The 19,609-nt window shown below is 35.7% G+C and overlaps 1 protein-coding gene across 2 annotated transcripts in view; it reads left to right on the top strand.

The window, feature by feature from the left end:
- Atp2c1 (ATPase secretory pathway Ca2+ transporting 1) overlaps nucleotides 1-19,609 on the top strand; it is a 147,130-nt gene that overhangs the window by 108,440 nt on the left and 19,081 nt on the right. For both annotated transcript variants that reach the window (XM_004625023.2, XM_023705261.1), the window contains 8 exons: nucleotides 1,720-1,890; nucleotides 3,025-3,122; nucleotides 13,065-13,115; nucleotides 14,767-14,933; nucleotides 16,281-16,349; nucleotides 17,183-17,299; nucleotides 18,495-18,642; nucleotides 19,137-19,232. In XM_004625023.2, coding sequence (XP_004625080.1) covers nucleotides 1,720-1,890; nucleotides 3,025-3,122; nucleotides 13,065-13,115; nucleotides 14,767-14,933; nucleotides 16,281-16,349; nucleotides 17,183-17,299; nucleotides 18,495-18,642; nucleotides 19,137-19,232 — 917 coding nt within the window. The remainder of the gene's footprint in view (nucleotides 1-1,719; nucleotides 1,891-3,024; nucleotides 3,123-13,064; nucleotides 13,116-14,766; nucleotides 14,934-16,280; nucleotides 16,350-17,182; nucleotides 17,300-18,494; nucleotides 18,643-19,136; nucleotides 19,233-19,609) is intronic.

Below are 19,609 nucleotides of genomic sequence, written 5' to 3'. Positions count from 1 at the left end.
TTTTACGAGTGACAGTCCTTTCGCAATTAGTCTGCATGAGAAGAAACCTAGCCAGAAAATCCTTTTTTTTTTTTTTTTTGCTCCGAATGCCTTCAAGGCATGACTGGCTGGCTTGTGTTGTGGGGATCGAACCACAGCAACCTGAGCCTGACTGCTTTGTTGAAGCAGCCACTTAAAGAACTGAGCTAAGGGGCAGGCCCCCAAAACTTGTTTCTTAAATGCTTAATTTTAAATATGTTGTTTTTTGTCAGCAGGCTTCCACATGAAAAATGTTTGTGCGTTCTTAACCTAAACGGTATCAGTAGCTCTTAATTTTAGCTAAAGATTTGCACAGGTACATACAGAATACTAACCTCTAGGCCAGTTCCACCCCTTCCTTGGGAGTATCCAGAGCTGATCTCCTCTTAGCATTTGCTTACATACAAATCGATACTATCTGTTTCTGTTACCATCTGCCTCTGTTCCAGGACCGAAACTGTCCAGGGGCTCATTTTCTTCAGAAAAAAAGCCTTTGGTGCTCACATTTGCAAACCAAACTCAAGAACTCATACTTGCCAGACAGGCACTGTGCCACTGAGCTATATTTCTGGCTTTAGATGTTTCACTTTTACATTGGAAAAGTTAAAGTAGTTTTTGTTTTACTTTGATTTTCCAATTCTCCATGCCTTCTGCTTGAATAAAAATAGGTACTTTTGGTGCCCCTGGAACAGTCAGTTTCTCCTTGAGGTGCTTATGTTCAGTTTGTGTACATCTTTGTGTTTGGGGGTTAATTTAAGCTATTCAGTCTAATAATATTCCAGATTCATATGTGTCCTTTTGTTTCACTAGGGTAGTTAGCATAGGCTCCAGAGTTCTGAGAGTAAGCTGAAGAGTATTTGGGAGATGAACCCTACTCTGTACTCATAATTGCCCAGAGATGACCGGAAAGTATAAATAATGATTTAGTGGTATTGTTAAAAAGCTACAAGTCATCTTGCACAGCAATTAACCACTAGGAAGAATGTATGCAATGTCTTAATTATTGAAACTGTCCTACCAATCTGATTGGAAACTGTCTCATTGCTGTTTATCAATAAAATTATTTAAATAAATATAGAAATCATAAAAAAAAGCTACAAGTAAGAATTTTAGTTAATGTTTGGAAAAAGTGCAAGAATTCGAACTAGTATTAATGGTTTTACAGTGATTTTATAGATTAACTTTACCTTCCAGGGTTTTCATTATGCTATTGTTACATGATATAATTAATTAATGCAGCCTTCTCTTTAGGCTGTTGAATGTTTTTGGAGACTTATGAAATGAAATGGAAAGATGAAGATATATTAGAAGCCACCTTCAGAGGTGTCTGTTTAAAATTGACTGTAAAGGTTGAAAATCCGTTTTTACCTAAACAGTTTAATTATGTTGTCTAAAGCAACAATAGTTTCTGTGGAAAGTAGCTGTATGTAGTTGCTCTGAAAAAATGGTCTTAATTCTCTCTCACTTGCTCTCTCTTCTTAATGGTTGTTATTTTGCTGCTTTTAATATTTAATAGCTTTTTAAGCAGTGCTTACTCAGAACCGTTAAAATGTAATGTCGTAGTATGTAATAATTTTGAATTTTAAAAGTGGTGTAATGTCTATATGTGATAATATAATCCTAAGTAGTTTATGATTAACTAAATTCTAATGTTTTTGTGACTCATGTTTTCTGTTTTGGATTTCATTATTATTTCCTAAGTTCTTGCTTTGGCTTCTGGTCCTGAACTGGGACAGCTGACATTTCTCGGCTTGGTGGGAATCATCGATCCTCCCAGAACCGGTGTGAAAGAAGCAGTTACAACGCTCATTGCCTCTGGAGTAGCTATAAAAATGATCACTGGAGATTCACAGGAGACTGCAGTTGCTATCGGTATAAGCTGCTTTATTGTAGTTTGTGATAGATTTTCTTAAAAACCATTAAAACAGTGTTTTGATATTGATAATTTTTGATAGTTTCTTAAAATATTGTTATTAAAATATTGCAGTGCATAGTTTTGTAATTAGATATGAAGTTTGTTTATATGGTATTGAAATTATGTAATTAATACTTTTTGTTCAAACTTTGAAATTTTGGATAAACACTGATTCTAGTTTAAAAAGTAATACTTTATTGAAAATACATAACTACCATTATGAAATCATATATATAAAATATATATTATTCAAAGGTTATTTTTAACTTCGTCTACTATACTGATAGGTAAAAGCACTGGCTCATGGATGTGAAAAGATATATGAATTTAGCATTTCCTAAGCATAGTTTTAAAAACAAATTTGTTTGTAAATAGGGAAAAGATAGGTGATTACATGTTTTCTCATATACACCTTTGATATTTGAACAGTATTTAAGAATACCTTAAGAAGTATAAGGGAAAAACCCATGAAAGATAATCTGTCAGAGGCTGTAAACTGTAATTTATGCTGATAAATTTAGTTATTTGTTGAATTCTGTAAATTCTGAGTTTGTTAATTTTGATAGGGACTATACTAAGAGTTCCAGACTTTATCTAAGTAAGATCACTAGGAACACCATTGGAAGAATAACTTTTCAACATTTTTTTCCACCTATATCCAACTACATGGTTATCACAAATCCACCAACATTTTGTCTAACTTCAGATACTCTACTTAAAATGCATTCTGCTGAGCAGAATCTGAGTGACTTCCTGGCTTACTGAAAATTTTTTTTTTTTTTTTTTTGGTGGTACCGAGGATTGAACTCAGGAGCTTACACTTGCCAGGCAAACGTTTATTCTACTGAGCTATCTCCCCGGCCCCAGATAATTACCTATTCTTAAATTTAAACAAAAACAAGAGAGATGGAAAACCCCAGACTGATTACAGATGCAGATTGTTGTATCTCACCAGTAGTTTGTCTTAGGATATTTATTTATAGATACTTTATAGTTGAAAAAAGGGTGGATAACAAGTCATTAAATGAGAATATTGTTGATAAATCCATCACACACACTTTGGTTAATAACATTTTCTCTCTTTCATTTAGCCAGCCGTCTGGGATTGTATTCCAAAACGTCCCAGTCAGTCTCAGGAGAAGAAATAGATGCCATGGATGTCCAGCAGCTTTCACAGATAGTACCAAAGGTGGGTTTGGACTAAACTCTCAGATGGAGAGGTCTTCTTTATTCTAAGTGTTTATATTTCTTGATTTATTTATTGTTTATTTTTGCTGCTTCCATAAGACAGTTTATGAACAAGTGAGAGATGATCACAACTTACAGTTGGTCTATATTCTGAAGTCTCATTCAAATGAATGTTATTATTTGTGGCATAATTGTTATGAATATCTTGCAGAATCACTAACTTAAGGAAGAACTGACCTTCCTCTAAGGAAGGGACTGTGGAAGTTAATAGTGCTTATATTTATAAGGTAGAGAAGAAGAGACTAAGTTTCTACTTTTTGCCATTTTGTTATATATTTATTTTGGCATGGTAAGTGTTTTAAAAATCGAGGTGGTATTTACAGTAAAATTTGCTTTTTCTGTTTTACAACTTTGAGTTTTGATGAATGCTGCAATCATGTAACCAACGTCACAGTAAAGATATGGAACAATTTCATCATCTCCTAAATTGTTTGTGCTTTTTAAGAGTCAGCTGATCTCTTCAAGCATGTGACAGCCACAGACTGATTCATTTTCTTTTCCAAAATATTTTGAAAGTCAAATCGTACACTATCAGGCTTTTGTGCAGACTTGTTTGATTTAGCATAATGCATTTGAGATTCAGCTGTGCTGGTTGCGTTTATTACTGTTTTCCTCAAATTGCAGCTGAGTATTTACCATATGTATGTATTGTACTTTACCTGTGCATTGATCTAAGGACATTTGGATTTTTCCAGTTTTTGCTAATTATGTAGAAGGCTACTATAAACATTTGTGTACCGTTTTTTTTGTAAAAATTTTTTTTTTCTTTCTCTTGGTTAAATAACTATAATTGCTGGGTCATATATTTGTTTGTTATATTACTAAGAAATGGCAAGTTGTTTTACAAGAAACATTTGTGTACCTTTTTTGTAAAAAAAATAGTTTTTCTTGGTGAAATAGCTATAATTGCTGGGTCGTATCATTGTTTGTTATATTACTAAGAAATGGCAAGTTGTTTTATAAGGTGGCTTTATTATTTTGTACTGTAGTGTTTGAAAATTCGAATTGTTCTGTATCTTTACTAGCATATGAAATTACAGTTTCTTTTGCTCTGCTCTTCTCATAGGTGTACAGTGATGTTTTACTGTGATTTAAATTTGTACTTCCCCTTATAGCTCATTATGTTGAAGGCCTTTTAATGTGTTTCTTTGCTATATGGCATTACCATTCTTAGTGTCTGTGCTGCCTAGTTTTGTAGAATTATGTGTGAAGTTTTAAATATATTTAATACTGTATCTCCTTCACTTATTTTATACTCATATACTCGGAATATGAAATTTTCCTAAGTTATTATAAGTTAAAGCTCATCTTTATTTATTCATCAATAGTGTATGTTTATTATAGAAAATTTAAAAAAAATAAAAAGAACTGGAGGGCAAGCCCAGAAACTCAGGGCTACAAACCTGCAGAGCATCCAAGACTCTAAAACAAGTTAGCCCATTACAACTTTTATTCATTTTTTTATTTTTTATTTGGTATTTTTATTTACTGAATTTTTTTGGTACTGAAAATTAAACTCAGGACTTTGCGCTTGCCAGGAAGGCGCTTGTGCTTCTGAAATGTCTCCCCGGCCCTTAAGACGTTTCAAAGATGTGCTTAACAAAACTTAGTTTGTACTTTGTACTGTTGTAAGACAACATTCATTTTCTGGAACTTTGACATTTCTGAAATCATTAGTTATTATTAGAAAACACTTTTTTATGGCTGCACAATATTTTATTATACATATGCATACCATACACACAGACACGCATGTATGTATCTATCCATATAATCTAAGTTTTGAGTTTTTATATATTTGTAATACTGTCAGTAATACTAATTATCACGTCCACACTGCATCTTATTTCGCTTCCATGTAGCCACCTTACTATAAAATAGACAGCTTCATTGTAAAGTTTTGATAGATTATTTTGTTGGATTGGGGTTAAATATATAGAAAAATTGAGCAAAGAATAATGCTAGCCTCATCTCCAGTGTTCACAATTTATCCTCATTTCATTAGCATAATTAATTACAATCGATGAGGTAACTTTGGTATATTTCCGATATAGTCCATGGTTTATATTTGTGTTTGCTTTGTGTTGTGTATTTCTAGAGGTTTTGACAAATGTGTAATGATACATATTCACCAGTATGAGTTTATACAGGTTTTACTGCCTTTAAAAGATCCCACACGTTTCAGTTACTATCAAGGCTGAATCCTTGTAACCACTGACCTTTTAACACTCTAGTTTTGCCTTCTCCAGAATGTAACATAGCTAGAGTAATGTCATATGTCACCTTGTAGACTGGCTTTTTTGCCTACGCAGTCTATATGTAAGCTTCCCCCAGGCCTTATCCTAGTCATGCACACTGAATAATAATCCATTGCATGAGTGTGCCACTGTCATTTTGCCTTTTTAAGGGGTTTTATTTTTATCCAAGTTTGGTGATTAGAAATAAAGGTGCTATAAACATCCTTATCCAGGTTTTTTTTTTATAGTCATTACATTTTCTACTCAGTTGGGTAAATACCAAGGAGCACAATGGCAGAATTAGATCCAATGTTCAGAGTATGTTTCATGTTGTCAGAAATTTATGACCTAGTTTTATAGATGGAGTAATTAAAGACCACAGAATTTAGGGAATTTGATTAATGTCACAGAACTGGTGAGAAATAGCATCGATATTAGATTGGAACCCATCTTTGTGTGATTTCAAAAATTCCTTTTCTGTTGTAATTTCTTTGAACAACATTATAATGTAAGACTTTGTGCCCATACTTGATTGTTTCTGTCTTATGTGTCAGATGAATGGACCAAAACCAACACATTTATAAGGTGCTAATCAGGTATTGCTGAATTGTTGTCTGAGAATCTTTCAATTTGTAGTTTTACAAATATGCTTAGTTTGATGACATTAAGTCCGTAGACATCTAACTGCACTTCCTTCATCCTCTAAGATTTGGGATGTAGAAACACACAGTTTTGATCATCCATGTTTTTTCTTTCTCAGGTTCTAATCACTTATAAATGCTGCCTTCAGAGTGTGGGTATTTTCTTGGCGTTAGATTTAGGGGGAAGGTATTTGCATATTTGAATGGAATTCTATTGAGTATTTTTTCATGTGTGTGTGTGTGTGTGTGATACTTATTGCTCAATTCTGAAAGAATAAATCCAATGTTGGCTCTGCAGGGGTTTTGAGACAGAGTAGACATTACTAAGTGGTTCTGAAATCTACAGTTAATTAGCCCATTAGATCTTTGTTCAGCCTTTTCCTCAGATGCCAACAGGTAGTGAAATTAACTTAAAATTTCTTTTTATTTGCTTTCTTCAGTTCACCCTCTAGTTCTCTGACAAAAATGCTAATGAACCCTGGCACCCCACCTAAAAGTTGAAAGAAGCAAATTACAAATCATATCCTTAGTCTGGCAAAATTACATCATTTTTCTGTCCCACAGGAATAAGAGTGATTGTGCATTGCTTACGGCACATAACCTGATGTTGTTTGAGAGAATAAAATGTAAGCCTGGTCTGAAGCTTACTGAATTGGTTAAATTTATTCTACTCTACAGAAAAATTCCATAAGTACTGAGGCCTTCTTAAATGTATTTCATGTTTTTTTTTTTTTTTTTGTTTTTGTTTTGTGGAACGGGGGATTGAACTCAGGCCTTTGTGCTTGCCAGGGAAGCACTTATTCCACCGAGCCATTTCCCCAGCCCCTATTTCATGTATTTTGAAGAAATATTTTCTCCAAATATTACAGAATACTTTTACTAGTAGGGCTATTTCTTCTCTTCTTGTGTCCCACTTCTTGTGTTCATGTAACTCTTACAACCAACATGTATTCTTAGCCTTCCCCTTTTGGTTCACATTAGTTTAATTGGCTTTTTAGGGGGTTACAAAAAGCAGAACTTTTTCTCTAAATCAACTCTCTGAGGTTGTCCCATATCTTAAAATCATATTAATTCTATTCCTTATTTAAATATTTGTCACAATTCTGTGGACTATCTTCCAAATCTTTCAATATTTACTATGTTCTTGTGACACACCAATTAAATAGTTGTTTGGAAACTCAGATGGTATAATTATTTATTAAATACATGTGGGCATTCTCAGTGTTTTCCACTTAAAATTTCTTGTAGTTTCCTACATTTTTCAGTGGTAGAAATCATCCTCTTTCATTCTTTTGTTTTCTAATTTTTACATCATTACATGTGTATCTCCACTGAATTGATCAATGAAGTCTCCATGATCCCAATTTTATGTTTAATTTTCAGCAGGTGGTAAGTCTAGTTCGTTTCCCTATGTTTCCTTCATTGTATCAGTTTCCCTTATAGCTGTCCTAGTATATTTAAGGACCTTTGCCAGGTTGTTCTAATACCAGAAACACCTGTTTTCCTTTGCTTCTTTAGTGTTTCCTACTTCTTTTTACAACTTTCTTTTCTTAGTGTACCTTATCAGTTAATGTCGAAAGAATTGTGAGTGCTGTCCATAAATATGACACTGAAAGGACTCACAGGAAGGGAGAAGTATACTTTGAGGTTGTTTCTAAAGATACGGCAGCCCTCCTCCCCTACCTTTGATGGTCATCTTGGCACCCTCATTATTCCATGCGGCCTCCTTCTCTGACTTAGTTCTTTTTGGCCTGTCTTCCTACTTTCTTTCCTTCTTCTCCCAGACTACAATGATTGTATTGTATTTAGTCATTGCTACTTCTTTTTCTAAGATGAGAAATAGCCTTAGAAGTCAGAGGTTTATTAGTAAGGGAAATTCAGTTATCTCTTAAGTTTTAAGTTCTGTGAGGTAATGATATGGTTACAATTCTAGTAATTTCTGGAGTGTATTGTGGATCTGATTTCTTTAGGCCATAATTTTGTACCTGTTCCACTTTAATAGTTTTACTCAACAGGATTCTGGTGCTTTAAAGAACTAAATGTATAGCCAAATATGGTGGTGCATGCCTGTAACCCGAGCTTTCTGGCAGACTGAGGCAGTAGTGCCACAAGCTTGAGGCCATTCTAGACTACACAGTGAGTTCAGGGTCAATCTGGGTAAGACCCTGTCTCAAAAACAAAACACAAAACAATAAAGCAAAACTGGTAAGTTTACTTTCTATAGTATTAGGTGCCATATGTAAAGTGCCAAATGATCTTTTTAGTTTATATCGAGATTTTCTTAGTCTCAGAGTGGCTTCTCTTATTTTTGAGAGGTTGTCAAAGGTTTGAAATGCTAACGACTTATATCAAATGATTGATGTACTGGATATATGCCACGTCAGTTACTACTGTGTAAAAGAAATACAGCTTCAATCCAGCAGTTGGTGCCTTGCCAGTAGCTAGAAAGGGGGATTTGCAAGGTTCAAAAATTATGTGGGACAAAGGTAAAATTTTAGTCTGTAAAGCTTAGTATTTATAATTGGCCTTTTAATTAAATAATTTCTGCAGCCTGAAGCATTTACTAAACTCTCCAGTGTTGCAGTGCTGTGTGCTACATGATTAATTTCCATAGTAATTAGAAATTTCACTTAGAAAGTTACCAATAGACTTTCAAGCTTAGTCTTTTTCAAAGATACACTGAAGAGTTTCTGAATGCAGTTTTGTCCAAGTGAGACAAAAAGATTCACAGGACCTATAGGAGCCAGGGATTATCAGCAGTGTGATATTATAGTGCATATGCATCTTTTTTTGCTTGAGTATATAGTAATGCCCCAAATTAGACCATTACTAAAATGAGAGAATATCTTTATGATAGTACAGAGATTTGTTTGGTTATTTATTCCCTTAATATGTACTTACATAGCAGTGGAATTACAGGGCAAAAATGCCTGCTTCCTTGGGCCTTATAGTCTAAAGTGAAATTTTATACATAGAGATTATGTTAGATAGCTTTCTGTTGCTGTGACAAAGTTTCTGAGAAAAACAACTTAAAGGGAAGATATTTATTTTGGCTCACTGTTTTGGAGGTTTCACTGCCTGGTCGACTGGTCCCACTCAGTGCTTTTAAGGCCTATGGAGCAGCAGAAATGTAGTGGAAGGGTGCAGTGAATGAAAGCTGCTCTCCTCCTGGCAGCCTAGAAGCCAAAGAGTGTTAAAGAAGCAGCAAGGAAAAGGCCATGAACAAGAACACTGAAGGAAACACTTTCGTGATCTGCTTCCTTTGCCTAGCTCCTCTTCCACAAATTTTATCACCTCCCAATAATACCATCAAGTTACAAGTCCATTCATCTTGAAGATAGAGCCCTCAGAATCCAGTCACCTTTCAGAAGCCATATGTCTAACATTACTACACTGGTGACTAAACTTGCAACATGCGAGCATTTTGGTGGGACATTTCAGATCTAACCCATTGCATAGAGAGAGATAAGTGCTAAAGGGCACCAGAATAAGCAGGGAAGGCAGAGGAAGTTGCAAGTTAAGGTAGCAGAGTAGGGAAAGCAGACACTATTGACAAAAAGTCAGGCCATGTAAGAGCTGATGGAGGAACATAGCAGACAGAGACAGCATGCCAGAGCCTTTGAAGTGAGTATACCCAGTATTGAAGAATATTGGCAAAGCCAGTGTAGCTCAGGTGGGAGGAGATTAATGGTGCAAGCAGGTGAATAGGGCTTGCATTTCATGTAGAACTCAGTAGATAAAGACTTTGGCATTGGTCCTGAGAAAGATGCATCAATGGAGGGCTTTGAGCAGAGAATATACATGATCTGACTTCTGTCTTAGCAGCTTTACTCTGGCCAGTGGGTTGTGAACCAGTAGCAAGAAGAAAGGGCAGAAATAATGAAACCAGGTTAGAGTGTGAGGACTGACGGTGTTGGAAATAATTTTGGGGTAAGGTAGTTAAATTTGTGAGGGAAGTAAGCAAGATTTGCTGTCATACAGCTTTTGTGACATTGAGAGAAAAGGAGGAATGAGTATGGCTCTCAAAGTTTGGAGCCTGAACAGTTAATTGCAAGGATGTATTTGACATTAACACTGGATAGAAGGACTGGCCAAATAGCTCAGCAGGATTAAAGTGCCTGAGGCGCAGTGACCTGGGGTTCATCTTCTGGGCCTGGCATACTGGCCCCACCCCTAGGGTGTGCTGAGATTACGATTGAGACTGGGCATGATTGTGTGCTCCTATAATCCCAGCACTTGGGAGGATGTAAACAGAGAATCACTAGGAGTCCAATCTAGTAGTGAGGCCCTGAGCACCCTGTAGACCCTTCCCTTAAAAAAAAAAAAAAAAAAAAAAGGATAGGAAAGAGCAAGATTGAGGTGGACGGAATAACAAGTGTTCAATTTGGGCTATGTTTTAGTTTAAGAGGAGGCATTCAAGAACAGAGATGGAGATAAGTAAATTTGTTTCATCAATTGGATTTCAGAGATGTTGGGACAGGAAATAAAATATATGTAGATAAAATTGAAAGCACTATGGCTGGATGAGCTCACCCAAAGCATGTAGGGAGAGTTCTTAGACTTGTGACGAGGAAAAATCTAAGAACTTTACACTTCAGATAGGTCAGGAGAATCCTACACACTAGGAGCAGCCAGGGAGGCCCCAGAAAAGTCAGGCTTTCCTGGAGGAAGAGTGATTAATGGTGTTTGGGAGCTGCCCAGGTGTTAAGTCAGGTGAGTGATGACTGATGGTAGAAATCTCTGTGGTCTGGAAGAGTAGTTTCAGTGCAGCAATGGTTGGAATGAATTATGGGGAGAATGGGTGATAAGCGGGGAAGGCAGCTTCCTCAGCTATACTCTACAAATTTTTCCTCCTCCTTTACTGACAATTTTTCAATACTGCTACATCTTTACCGTCAATTCTGGTCTTTCTAAATGGAAGGAACAATAATGTGCTTGTGTACTGATGGTGAAAATTCAGCAGCGAAATACAGGAGGGAGAAGAATTTTAGGAGCAATGATTTGAAATAAGTAAGAAAGGAAAATAATGACCTGTACTAGAATTATAATCAGTTCATTTGCAAAGCAAAATGAGAAGGATAGTGGCTGGATATAGACCCTGGTGGTGGGAATTGTAGAACCTCCACCCTACCCTCAATACTAGAAATTGACTTCAGGGGCTTCACATGGAGCTACATCCTCAGCTGTTTTTTGTTTTTGATTTTGAGATCAGAACTCTCTAAGTTGCCTAGGCTTGCCTTGTGGTCTTCCCATCTCAGCCTCCTGTGTGCTGGGATTATAGACATATGCTGATCTTCTTTTCTCTGAGGTAGAGAAGTTTGTCGGCTCATTGTGAGTCTGCAGAGGGTGATACTTTGGAGGAATGAGAAAACGAAGTAGCATGAGTCCTTTAGGAGCTTAGGAAAGAGAATGGTGCCTTATGTAGGCATGAGAATCCCCATGACTTGTGAGCACTGTGGGAGAATAGCAGGCAGAGGCTGCTATCCTTGTGAACTGTGGTTTTGGAACTCTCTGGAGCAGTAAGTGTGTGCAGCCAGTGGGAAGTATAAACTCAGCGCAACACTTGAATCTCAGGTCTCCTGAAGGGAAAATGGATGGCGTGTGCCATGCCCTGGCTGCTCCCCTACTCTTGTTCCCTTGATGGTGATGTTTACAAGTGCCAGCTATAAAGTGCAGTTCACAGTGTTGTGTGGAAAATCTAGGTTGGAGTACATGCATACTCTTATTTAGAGTAGCACAGTTCGCAGTAGTCATACTATGGAATCAGCTGAGAGGTCCAACAGCAGACAGATGGACAAAGAGTGTGCGGTATATTTACACAGTGGGCATTACTGAGCCACAAAGAAGGATAGATTTGAGTCATTTGTAGAAAATGGATGGAAGTGACACCATAATGTGCAAGAAGTTAGATCCAGATAGTTAATTGCATGTTTTTCCTTATATGAGAAACCCAAAATATGAGGAAAAATAGAGATGGTAGGAAACAGGGAGACCGATCTTGGAGATGGGGAAGGAGAGTGTGAGAAAACTATGGAGGGGAGGGGAGGGTATTGATAATGATCAACATATGATTATATATAGGTACCAGTTTCCTAAAATGAATGTAATTATGTATTGCAAACATGTACCAATAAGATTGATTGAAAAAAAAAAAAGTTGATTATACAAGAGATTTTGATGGTGGTTAACTTTGAGCCACAGAGAAAATGTTTTAAGAAACCAAGACGTGGGGTTGGAACAGGTGATTCAGTATATATCTTGGAGAGAGATTATTGAGGCAGTTTTAAACATACAGTGGTAGAAGAGGGGCTACTACGTTATCCCACACAGCAGAGAGTGAGCAAATGCTGGGCACTGTCAGAAGTGGCTCCACAGGGCTGGTGAGATAGCTCAGTGGACTAAGTGCCTGCTTGGGCTAGTGTAGGGACCAGGGTTTGATCTCTGGTCCCACATGCCACACTGGCCCCACCCTCAGGACACACTGAGCTGTTGACGGTCTGGGCGTGGTGGCGCATGCCTGTAATCCCAGTGCTGGGGAGGCTGAAAAGAGGAGAATCACTCCAAGTCTGAGCTGCGTAGTGAGACCCTATACCAAATACATAAATAAAAAATAAATAATAAAAAAGTGGCTCCACAGATGTTGACAAGTAGCTGTTTTTTATCTGCCCCAGTATGCCATTGTCATTGGGAAATAGATGTAGGATAAGTTTTCCATCCCCAGAATATCCACTATTGGATCCCCACAGTTAATTGAGTTATTTTGTCCCCACAGTTTAAACCTAATGGTGTAGACTGAATAACTCATCTTGCTTAGGGTACTTTTGGTAAAGGTTCAAGTGATTGTATTGTCTAGCACGACAAACATGTCATGTTGTTTAAGTTTGATTTGTATAGCAAACTACAGCTTAATTGAAAAGTAAAATTGTTAGGTATAAATGCACAAATTATTATGACATTTTGTTTCTTGTTTTTTCTCCTTCCTTAACGTATCCTATATTTTAACAGGTTGCAGTATTTTACAGAGCTAGCCCAAGACACAAGATGAAAATTATTAAGGTAGGTGTCAAAAAATGAGGTTGTTGAGTTCTTGTGCAAAAATGCTGCTACTCTGTTTTCTGTTATATTACAAGGAGTACTGATGTGAAAAAGGCATTTTTAATAAGGTTTTACCATGGAAAAACTAGAAATTTAGCAGGCATTAAAAGATGTAGAAGAAAACTTTATGAAATATTTGAAAGTGAAATAAGCTCAATATGAGATTCGTTTAAAACTTAGTATAGAAGTATGTTCTAATAGGGTTCCATTGTTAAATCATCCCATTGTGAATAATCACAAATAATTATAATAAATACAACAAAAAAAGTATTATGAGAGTGTGAGTAATATATAAAGGCTGTAATTATGGAGATTAGTCAACTACGTTAATCAGAGCCATTTGTTGTTTAATAGCAGATATGTTTTTGAGGTGATTTTATTTGTTTGCTATGTTTTGTTCTTTCTTTGTTTGGGACAGGGTCTTGCTGTGTAGTTCAGGCAGGTCCTTAATTCACTATGTAGCCAAGGCTGGCCTTGAACTTCTGGCTCAGCCTCTTGAGTGCTGGGATTACAGTGTGTGCTACCATAAAAAGCTCATTAGGTGATGTTTTTTCATTGTGTGAACAGCATACCTGTACTTACCCTAGGTGGTATCTGTCACTCACTCTATATTGTCTCTTGATGTAGTCAAGAAATGTAAACATGAGATCTGTGAGGTTGCTGTTGCTATGATGTAACATACTGTTTAATGGTAAATTTCCTTAGTAGGAGCATACTGTAATGATAAAACTGCAGCAAAGACCTAAACCAATTGTAGTTATTTCTTGTTGTCAGATATACTGCACATAGTGGTCTGTGCTCTATTTTTATGCAGCTGGCAGCACAGTAGGCTTGTTCACATCAGCGTTACTACAGACATGTGTAAAGTGATGTGTGCTTATATAGCACCTGACTGTATAGTAGAGCAACTGATGTAGTGTCCAATAGTTAATGGGTTTAAGTTATTAATTACAACAGCCAGCCATTGTATAGTTCAGAATTTCTTAGTGTTGGCACTCTTGGCATTTTGGTCTAGACTGTTCTTTGTTGGGAGGGGCTGTCCTATGTGTTGTTCTGGACAGGTAACCCCATTTTCAGTTGCTGCTCAGTAGATACCCCAAATGAAGATAATTCCAAATGTCTCTAAGCATTGGTAGAAGTCCCCTGGGAGACAGAATTATCTCTGGTTGAGAATCATTGTACAATGAGCTATATATAGATTTCAGACACACATGGATGAGAATATTAGAATAACTTTTTCTAAGGTTTATCTTATTCTAATCTCTGTATGCATGGTACAGTGGTGTATCTAATCTCGAGTATCTGGGAGGCTGAGGAAATAAGGTCCCATGTTTGAGTCTAGACTGGGCAACTTAGACTGTATCTCAAAATAAAAAGTAAAAGGGCTGAAAATCTATTTTAGTGGTTGAGTGCTTATCTAGCTAGATTCAGTCCCCAGTACTGGTGGTGGGAAGAGAGCTCCATATATGGACGTTTATTGAAAAATGAACGGTCTGTATTATTTTAATGTTAATTATGTGAAAAATGGAAAATATTTTTATCCCATTATCTGTGTGGAAGCAAGAATTTTATCAGAATTTCTCTCTCTACCCTCTTCTCCATGTTACTTCAGTCTCTACAAAAAAACGGAGCTGTTGTAGCAATGACAGGAGATGGAGTAAATGATGCGGTTGCTCTGAAGGCTGCAGACATTGGAGTTGCAATGGGCCAGACTGGTACAGATGTTTGCAAAGAGGCAGCAGACATGATCCTGGTAGACGATGACTTCCAAACCATAATGTACGTTTTGTTACCATGAGTTCATATCAAGATTGTCCTGTCCTGTCCTTAGATAATTCAACTGAAGAGTCAGTTGTAGTTAATGGGCAAATTAAGCCATGTTCCTAGATTCAATTAGTCTTGTTTTATGGCCATGTATAGTTCTGAAGAGAATAATTTGTGTGGATGGAACCAACATAATATATAGCAGAGCTGTTCATTTTTTTTATTAATTTTATTGAGAAATAGCAATGAAACAGTTTCAAAACAAGTTAGTAAGACAGTTACAATAATTAATACATTGCATGTTGTTGTCTTCATAGTTGTTATTCATAGTATAAGATGCAGACGTGATATCCTCTCCAAACATTATTAGTACAAATCTTTCTTCTCATTGAATTAAGAGAAAGTAACTATATTTATCCTATTTTGTGTATACAGATACAAAATGGTCCTTCATTTATATCCCCTTTTTTTTTTAGTTTTGTCAGAGATGAGTATTCCATTGCCATTTAAATATTGTAGGTGCGTGAATTCCAGAGCTGTTCATTTAAGAAACATTTACTAAGTACCAGCTAAATGGCACATTTTTTTGGTCAGTATGATGAACAATGACCCTTAATTGGGGAATTTTATTTTAGTTCAGGTTATCAGAATGTGCATGACCTTAGAGTAAGAAAAATCATCAGTTTCACATTTATACCTTTTTTCCTCTCTGTTCTTGGAGTTATATAAAAATCTTGGAAGGAAGAAAGAAGTTGTTTGAAAAATATTTTTTTCTTGTATTCAGTCAACTGAATGAGAGAATTTATTATGAAATTTTGTAAACTATATCCTTTAGTTACTCTAATTGTCTATTTGTGTATAGAAACAATAGATGCCTTAAATTCCATAATTTTTACATATTTCATTACTTTTAAATTGTTTAATTTGTTAGATACAGTGAACTTTGAGAGGTAAAGGAGATGGACATGGTGCCACCTGCCTGTGATCATAGCCACTCAGGTGGTATAGGGAAGACTAAAGTTAGGACCCGACTTCAGCAGTTGAGTGAGATCCTGTCTCAAAATAAAATTAGGTGATGGTGGTGGACGTTGGTTTGGCACACACAAGACTTTGGGTTCAGTCACGAGGACTGCTCCCCACTGCTAGTATGTGTCTTTTATGTGGAGAAGATAGTATGTGATATTAATAATCAGAGTTTTTTAAGAATAAGAATTAAATGTTATAATTTTCTAATTTAAGTTATAGGAAGAAAATATTCTTTTTAGTTATACATGTGTTGTATTAGAAATTTATTTTCAAATAGCTTCAAAATGTTTTATTATCTATGTGGTATTTTCTCATTTCATGTTTTTTAAATTTCAGGTCCGCAATAGAAGAGGGTAAAGGGATTTATAACAACATTAAAAATTTTGTTAGATTTCAGCTGAGCACGTAAGTGTGGAAGAACTTGTTATTATGGGTCTTTCTATAAAAAGTATAGCTTTACCAGAATGTGCATAAACTAAGTTAATTAAAAGTAAGTTTTCTAAAAAGAAAAAATATTGTGATACTAAAAAGTGTTCTGAAAGTAGATTCTAAATGTGATTAGTAAATTGTCTGTATCATTATCAAAATATACAGCCAGCCCCATGTGTATATCTATAGATTACATATTTTTGTGTTTTAACTATTGCTTAAAAATATTTGGAAAAAAATTGCATATGTATTGAACACGTATAGACTTTCTTCCCTGTTTTTATTCCCAAAACAATACGGTATGCTGACTATTTACACAGCAGTTGTCATAGGGAACCATGAGATAACTCACAGTATAAAGACAGTGTGCTCAGGTTATATAAATATTGTGCCACTTATGTGACAGACTGAAATTTGTTATCTGAGGGGAACTAAACTCCGTGGATATGGAGGAACTTCATAACTCTTGGAATTTATTTAATAGCTTCTGAAATCTTTGGAAGTATGTGGGTCACATCTCTATGTTCTTCTTGATATACTGCTTTCCAGAAATAGAAGTTTTCTGTCATCAAAAACAGTTGAATATTGTTATATAGAATCAAAAAAATTTCCTCTTTGTTGATCTTGAAAATCTTTTTTGTTAAAATATACTGATGTTTGTATCTCTGCAACATTGATTACTTGGGTGGTAGCTTTCTTTTTAAAAGCACATTAGTAACAAAAAAGTGCTCCAAAAGTGTTATCCTAGCTAAGATCAGTAGGAAGTTTATTATGCTACCAGAGTTATAAATGACTTTCTTTTTCAACAGGAGTATAGCAGCATTAACTTTGATATCATTGGCTACATTAATGAACTTTCCTAATCCTCTCAATGCAATGCAGATTTTGTGGATCAATATTATTATGGATGGGCCCCCAGCTCAGAGGTAAGTTTTTTTCATACGTGAACAGGTAAGACAAGGTGTGAAACGCTGATAATTTAATTTTAAAACTTTAATATAGGGGCTGGGGAGATGGCTCAGTGGAATAAGCACTTCTCTGGCAAACGCAAGGACCTGAGTTCAATCCCTGGTTCTGCAAAAAAAAAAAAAAAAAAAAAGCTTTAATATGGACAGTGTTGGAAAATACTGCAGTGGCATGTTGGTTATAAATTGTATAATGTGAATCATTTGTTCTCTTGAATGTTCATTCATGCATTATGGTTCTGAATTGTTATACTATGTCACATGCCTAGCCTTGGGTTGAGAATAGATCAGGGAGTTGGTGCAGTCATTGTCCTTAGCAAATCAGTTTTTTTAATTCTAAAAATTGGATGTAATGAAGAAAACTCTTGAGTTTAGTGTTACTACTTAGGTTGTATTGTAAGATTTAGAAATCATTGTTATGATGAGTATATTTGTATAGAAAATATACTGAACGTCTGTTTTATTTTATAATAATGGGGTAGTTGAGTGATACCTGTTATTGACCAATGTAAGAAATCCTGGAAGTCAAAACCTCTTTGTATGAAAGATATTTCAAAGTTCAGTTGGTAAGGTCACATATTATATTGAAATGTTTTCTTTTTCTTTTTTTATGTATTTAGTACAGGGTCTCACTACACAGATTGGACTCGTAGTGATCTTCCAGTTTTCAGCCTCCCAAACTCTGGGATTATAGATGGGCACTACCACGCCCGTTCTCAGTCACTCTCTCAGCATGCCCTACGGGCAGGGCTGGCACAGCACGCTGGGGATCAAACCCTGGTCCCTGCGTCTGCCTAAGCAGGCACTTTAATCTGCTGAACTATCTGGCTGGCTCTAGGTTTTTTTCTTTTTTAAGTTAACTATTAATTGTCTATCAAACTGTGCAAATAGACCTGAAAAAGAAGAGAAATAGAGACAAAATCAGTGGCTTCTGTCTCCCTTGTCTGTCTCTCAGTCTCTTGCCTTCTCTGGAGATAATACGGATGTATGCCATTCCTAGCAGTGGTTAATTGTGAGTCCTCATAGCCAAAGTTTCATGATAAAAACACTTGATTTTCATAGGAAAAGATTTGCTTTCCTTGGATAATTGAAGCTAGGTTGTGAAAGTAAAAATCCAGACATTAACAAATAATTCATATTTCTGTTTGCTTTCAAGCCTTGGAGTAGAACCAGTGGATAAAGATGTCATTCGTAAACCTCCTCGCAATTGGAAGGACAGCATTTTGACTAAAAATTTGATTCTTAAAATACTTGTTTCATCAATAATCATTGTTTGTGGGACTTTGTTTGTCTTCTGGCGTGAGGTATATTCCTTGAGTGAGCAGCTATATTATGATGCATTTGTATGATAAGAATTTTAGTTATTTTTATGTGTTACACAGGCGACTGGAAAATTAGAGCTCTGAGAGAAAATATGATACACACATTTTAAGTTTTGATTTCATTCTTCATGAGCTGATAGAATTGTTGATTTGTGATTTAAGGTTATTTACATCTGCAGAAAATTATCAAATGCAAAAAATAAAAATAAAAATGTGAGTAGTTACAAAAAACCCTCAATCCTTAAGTGACTATTGTTATTGATAATAGTATTTTAATATAGTTTAATATAGTTCATGAGAGGAATGTTTACCTTTCTCTATGTGCAATATAATGCTCACTTGGTGACTAAGGGAAATTTAGGTATTTTCTATGTTTTATTTCTTAGACTGAAGCTATTTCATTCTAATGGAAGAAAAGTATTAACATTTTAATAGTGCTCAATACAGCCACTGAAAGTTTTTTTTTCTTTTGATAGCTGCGAGATAATGTGATAACACCTAGAGACACTACCATGACCTTCACATGTTTTGTGTTTTTTGACATGTTCAATGCACTGAGTTCCAGATCTCAGGTATGCTTTTTGATCTTAACCCAAATATGTAGAGCACTTTCTAATAGCAGTATATAGGACTGGGTACAGGTTTGTAGTTTCACTTGGGATTTGTAGATGACAGTCTCAGATATAGCCTTCTTGCAAACATGTGCCATTGGTCAGCAGTAAGGATGAACTTGAGCCTTCTATAGGTAAATGGATGCAACTGGAGACCATACTCATAAGTAAAATAAGTAAGACTGACATGTGTAAACATTGCATAATCTTTCTAGTGTAAGAAGCTGAAAAAGTAAATAAGATCCAAAATACACATTAGGTATTGTGAAATGAAAAGACACTTCAAAAGGAAAGAGAAACTGGGACACAGCAAAGGAGAAAAGAAGGGAAAAGGGATA

This window comes from Octodon degus, unplaced genomic scaffold (assembly GCF_000260255.1).
Source record: "Octodon degus isolate 3935 unplaced genomic scaffold, OctDeg1.0 scaffold00008, whole genome shotgun sequence".
Classification (NCBI taxonomy): Eukaryota; Metazoa; Chordata; class Mammalia; order Rodentia; family Octodontidae; genus Octodon; species Octodon degus.
This window is presented reverse-complemented; position numbering and strand designations above follow the sequence as displayed.